Source organism: Microtus ochrogaster, unplaced genomic scaffold (genome assembly GCF_000317375.1).
Source record: "Microtus ochrogaster isolate Prairie Vole_2 unplaced genomic scaffold, MicOch1.0 UNK35, whole genome shotgun sequence".
NCBI lineage: Eukaryota > Metazoa > Chordata > Mammalia > Rodentia > Cricetidae > Microtus > Microtus ochrogaster.
In genome coordinates this window covers 3,653,481-3,658,475 of record NW_004949133.1, presented here as the reverse complement: position 1 = coordinate 3,658,475, position 4,995 = coordinate 3,653,481, and the positions used below count along the sequence as shown (strand labels likewise).

Genomic DNA, 4,995 nt, shown 5'->3' with positions numbered 1-4,995 from the left:
CTTTTTTCAGTGGGGCAGATCACATCCTGCTGCTTCAGTGATCTGGGCAGGAGAGTGGGAGGAATCAACTTCCTCCTTCCCAGAACTCTCCTGTTCTCATTACATCATTTCTACTTCCTGTATGGTTTTCCTGCCTATATTTCCTACCTGGCCAATCAGCGTTTATTTATAACATGATTGACAGAATACAGACAATTCTTCCGCACCAGTTGAGGTAAAGGGTTATGCTAGATCTTTATTTATGAAATACTTTTTATTTTTTCTCATTAGCCTTCTGATTGCACATCACATGAAAAATGTACACTTTATTCAGCAATCCAGCCATCCAGGAAGGTGAGGAGTCTATTCCTCTGGAGGGTTTCATTGAACAAATTTGTGTCATGAATATGTATACTATATTATGTTTGCAGAGCATGTGTGTATACCCCAGTGAGCTGTGTTCTATATAACTGAGTAGCTTCTGTTAAATGATTATATCTAAATGTTTAGAGATTAACAAGGAGAAATGCCTTTTCAGTTCTTCCTGTGGAAAAAAGAACAGTTCTGAGATGAAGAGAACAGTGAATTGTAGGATTTTCTTAGACTTTTTATGGCAGGTAAAGGGCAGGGACAGAAGTCAAGATGGAAGACATATCTGGAAACACAGAGCAGTGTGTTCTGGGGCTCACACTTATCCATTTGACAGGCGTGGGAGGGAGCAGGAAGAGTGGCGCTCTCATGGGTGGATCATAGAGTAGAGCTACAAGCTATGACTCAGCGGAATGGGCAACTGGAATTCCACAAAAATGGGAATCTGTGCAGGTCAGGGACTGTGGTTTGAAAGTGTTTAGGTCAAGTTTGCAAATTTCATTCATTTTCTTTTAAACCAATCAGTCATTCAATCCACTTGGATTCCACTGTGAGAAATTTATTTTTTAATTACTTGCTGCGATATATGCACATATAAATGCTCATAGGCACTGTGGCATGGATGGCATTATATTCTAAAAATTTTGGGCTGAGGAGATTGGCCAAGTACATAGGAGCACCTGCTGTGCAAGCCCAATGGCCTGAGTGTGAGCTCCAGAACCATGGTGGAAAGAGAGAATTGATTTCTGAGAAGGTGTCCTCTGGCCTCCTCATGCACACTGCTGCACACATGCTCAATCATAGACCATACACACAATAATAAAAAAAATTTACGTACAAGTGAAAGCATAGCTTATGATTCATAAACCCACTGTGTTCATGGTATGTGCTAAGGTTAGCACACATGTATTTGCTAGAGTTGTTTACATTATAGGAGGGTGTATTGAAATGATACACGGGTTCAAGTGGTATTTACATTAGGATTGCCTGAAGGATGTGTGTTTGTATTTGTGAACACTAGGACTGTGTGATTGTGGATTTGGGAGCTGTGTGGGTACAGAAACTAAATTCTGACTTATTTCAGGAGGACACATCATAGGCCAGAATGCGTTGTGTTTCTCTGGGTACCATTAGGCATCACTTGTTGACTCCTGGCTGAAGGGCTTTCTCTTTGGGATCTTGCATGTGAGACAGGAGCAAGACATCCCTCATCTTAAGCTTAAACCTTCTTACCCCTTAATTTCTAGTCTGGATCCAAGAAGAGGAACCAGAACTGTCCCTCAAGTTACACTGTGTATGATGAGGTAAGATTCTGGAACTCTCCTTCACAGTGGGTTTAGTGTCTGTGTACTCCCAAGACCCAGTCAAGAGGATATATTTATAACAAGGTCATCCATACAGCCCCAGGAGTGCTGAAATTTTAGGGACCCCAGAAGACCAAATATCTAGCTCAAAGTCATATTATGTGTTCAAGGCTGGGAGGCTTGAGGTCTAACTTAGGACTGTCCCCAAGCTAGTTCCCTAGCTATATGTTAATGTTAATAGATGTATGTGGGGCATACAATGGAGGCTCAGAAAGGGGAAAATAAATGACCCCAAATCATTTCCTAAAATTAGGAAGTTATTGGGAACTACTTCAGAATGTGGGTGATCTCAGACTTCTGTGGAGGATATTGCTCAAAAGCAACAATGAGTCTGGTAGCTAACTGATGCCCATTAGGGCTACATGGAAGGAGGGAAGAGAGACATAACATTATTAAGGTTTTTTATAACTTAAAAGGCAATTTGCCTGTGCCTGCACACAAAGCACCTCATTTAATCTCCACAAAATGCTATAATGTAGGCATAGTATAACCATGGCCTTCAATTTGCTCTATTCAGTGCTTGGGATAACCCAGGGCCTTGGGTGTACTGTACCATTGAGTTATAGCCCCACCTCCATGCTTGCAGTTTATATCCAGAAAAAATATGGCATAGAGAACACCCTAAGTATTAGCCTCAGAACCAAAACACCCAGGTCTAATAGAAATGTCGTTAGTCACAAGGGAGAGGCTATGTGGTTGCTTGTGAGGATTCTTAGCTCTACAGTGGTAACCTAGCCTTAAAGCCAACTTGACAGTTCAGAGTTGCAGAGGAGACTGTATGGGCCAAGGCAAGCTGGTGGCCACAAAAAAGCATGGAGTAGCTAAAAGAAAAACCAGCACTGAGCATAAGGATGGATTCAAGTCCTGCCTTCACTCACACTAATCACTGGCCTTGAGGAATGTGTTAAGCCACTCTGATCTTTTCTTTTCTTTAATTAGTCTAGTTTGGGGATAGTAGTTCATGCCCTACAAGATTATTTTAAGGATAGTTCAGGGTGAAGGTTTAAAGTGTCTTCCTTTCTCCTACAGGTTGGAAGTCAATGCCTCAACCTCCGCAACCCTGCCAGACTGAGCCGCAGAGAACTAGAGAACTTTGATGTTTATTCCTAGTTGTTGCAAGTGTTCTCATCCTGTGTTACACATCAGCATTGACTTTGAAAGGGAGGACAGCAGAAGATGATGATGTCGCATGAGTCTATGGAACAGTTCCTGGGCTGAAAGAATATAGACGTTTATTCATGGTTTATATTTTATCTTCTTCTTTTTAAAAAAAAATTAGACAAGATTTGACATGGCCCAGAATAACCTGAATTTGCTAAGGAGCCAAGGATAATCTTAAACTTTTGACCTCCTTGCCTACACTTCCCAAATTCTTGGATCACAGAGGCATGTACTACTATATAAGGCTTGGAAACAATTTTTAACTGCTACTGTAAGATTAAGGTGGTTAAAAAATCTCTCAAGCTTACAGACCAGACAAGAATGGGTAGAGAGGTTGTGTTGGTCATACTCTGAGAGGCTGTAATCCATACAGTGTTGTAGAAATGTGGGGTAGAGGGAGATTCCCTTCTTGTGGTTCTCTAAGTTATTATCCCCTACCCTGATACCATTAATATGGAATGCCTGCATTCTAGACCCTTCCTCTGCCCACAATGTGAAGAAGCCCAGCTACTCATTGAGGCTGTGCTATCTGGCTGTGAGCTAGCTATCGCTTCTCCCAGGGAAGCTGGAGTCTTGACTTCATTCAAATTTGGGGAACCCCTGATCATCCCACATTTTTACTTCACAAGGGATAGTGGGAAGAACTGAGAGTAGATGGTGCAATTCAAGCAGGTTTCTGGACAGGAGAATCACCCAGAGCATATGCCATCCTGATAATAGGTGGGTAAGGTCAGTGATGCTACAGTGTGATGGTTTGTTTACAATCCTATCATTAGAAATTCAGAGTCCTGAAGAGTGCTCCCTGTGATAGAGTTGGAGGGAGGGCTCTGACCATAGTTTATCCAAGTTCAGAGTCCTGAGAAGTGCTCCCAATGATATACCCTAAAAGGAGGGCTCAAATAATTGATTGCTGAAGATGTGGCAGTTGGGTACAACATGCCATGCTATTCAGCGTCAGGTTAGCTCCTTCAACAATGCTGGGAGAACAGGCCTGAAGGACTGAATGAGCTCAGGAAAGCAGAAGTATGAACTAAGAGAGGACTTAGTCAGATCTCCAACAAGGGGCTCAACTCAGAGTTTAGTTATTTTTCTCTTTCCTCTGCTGGAACTAAAGGCACATGCCACATGCCTGGATCAGAGTCTTGTTCTTCAAGAGTCTCACTGTGCACTTATCATGGGAGCTTGACATAAAAATTTGATCTTACACAGAGGCAATGTCAATCCTTTGACTGAATTAAACTGATGAACTTCTTAACACTCAGCATGTGTGGGTCATTGATTAACATATATTAGCATGTCTGTTTAAATTCTGCCAGAGATGGGGTTGACTTTCTGGATAGCTGACAGTCTTGTTCTCACAGAGATAGCAGAAAGTCAGAAGCTTGGGTCTATTCAACCTCATGAAAGACAGACAAGCCATGGGCTTGCTTGTGCTTTACCTAATCCTTCTTTCTTGAATATGCCTAGCAGGCTGGCCTCCCTTTAGATAGAAGCACAGACATAGCATGTCATAAAGTAAGTGCCAAGGGAGGAATATATTTAAAAAGAGTCTGTATTCTGGAGGCAGATATTGGGAGTCAAGCCAAGGAGTTTGATGAACAGAGACAGTAAGAAATAATGGAGAGAAGGCTCAGTGTTTAAGTGCACTTGCTGATCCCAGAACTATATCAGATAGTTCACAACAGCCTATAATTCCTGCTCCAGATGATCCAACACTCTCTTTGGCCCTCCACAGGTACTAAATGCATGTGGTATGCATACATACATGATGTGGGATAATGCTCTTGTACCCTGTAAAGATTTGTCATTCGTATTGATTTAATAAAACACTGGACAGTAACCAGGCAGGAAATATAGGCAGGGTGACCAGACAACTAAAATTCTGGTAAGGAAAAGCTCAGTCTACAGTCACCAGTCAGATACAGAGGAAGCAATATGAGAATGCTGTACTGAATAAGGTACTAAGCCATGTGGCTAAATATAGATAAGAACTATTGGTTAATTTAAGTTATAAGAGCTAGTTAGCAATAAGTCTGAGCTAATAGATCAACATTTATATTATGTTTATAATTAACATAAGCCTCTGTGTGTTTCTTTGGGACTGAATGGTTGTGGGACAGAA

The 4,995-nt window shown here is 41.6% G+C and overlaps 1 protein-coding gene across 1 annotated transcript in view; it reads left to right on the top strand.

Annotated features, from left to right (window-relative positions):
- Positions 1-3,242, top strand: part of Cd244 (CD244 molecule) — a 22,115-nt gene extending 18,873 nt beyond the window's left edge. Inside the window, exons 7-9 of the mRNA XM_005368604.2 lie at positions 271-333; positions 1,596-1,652; positions 2,742-3,242. Of these exons, the coding sequence (XP_005368661.1) occupies positions 271-333; positions 1,596-1,652; positions 2,742-2,822 (201 nt within the window). The 3' untranslated portion in view covers positions 2,823-3,242. The remainder of the gene's footprint in view (positions 1-270; positions 334-1,595; positions 1,653-2,741) is intronic.
- Positions 3,243-4,995: the final 1,753 nt, after the last annotated feature.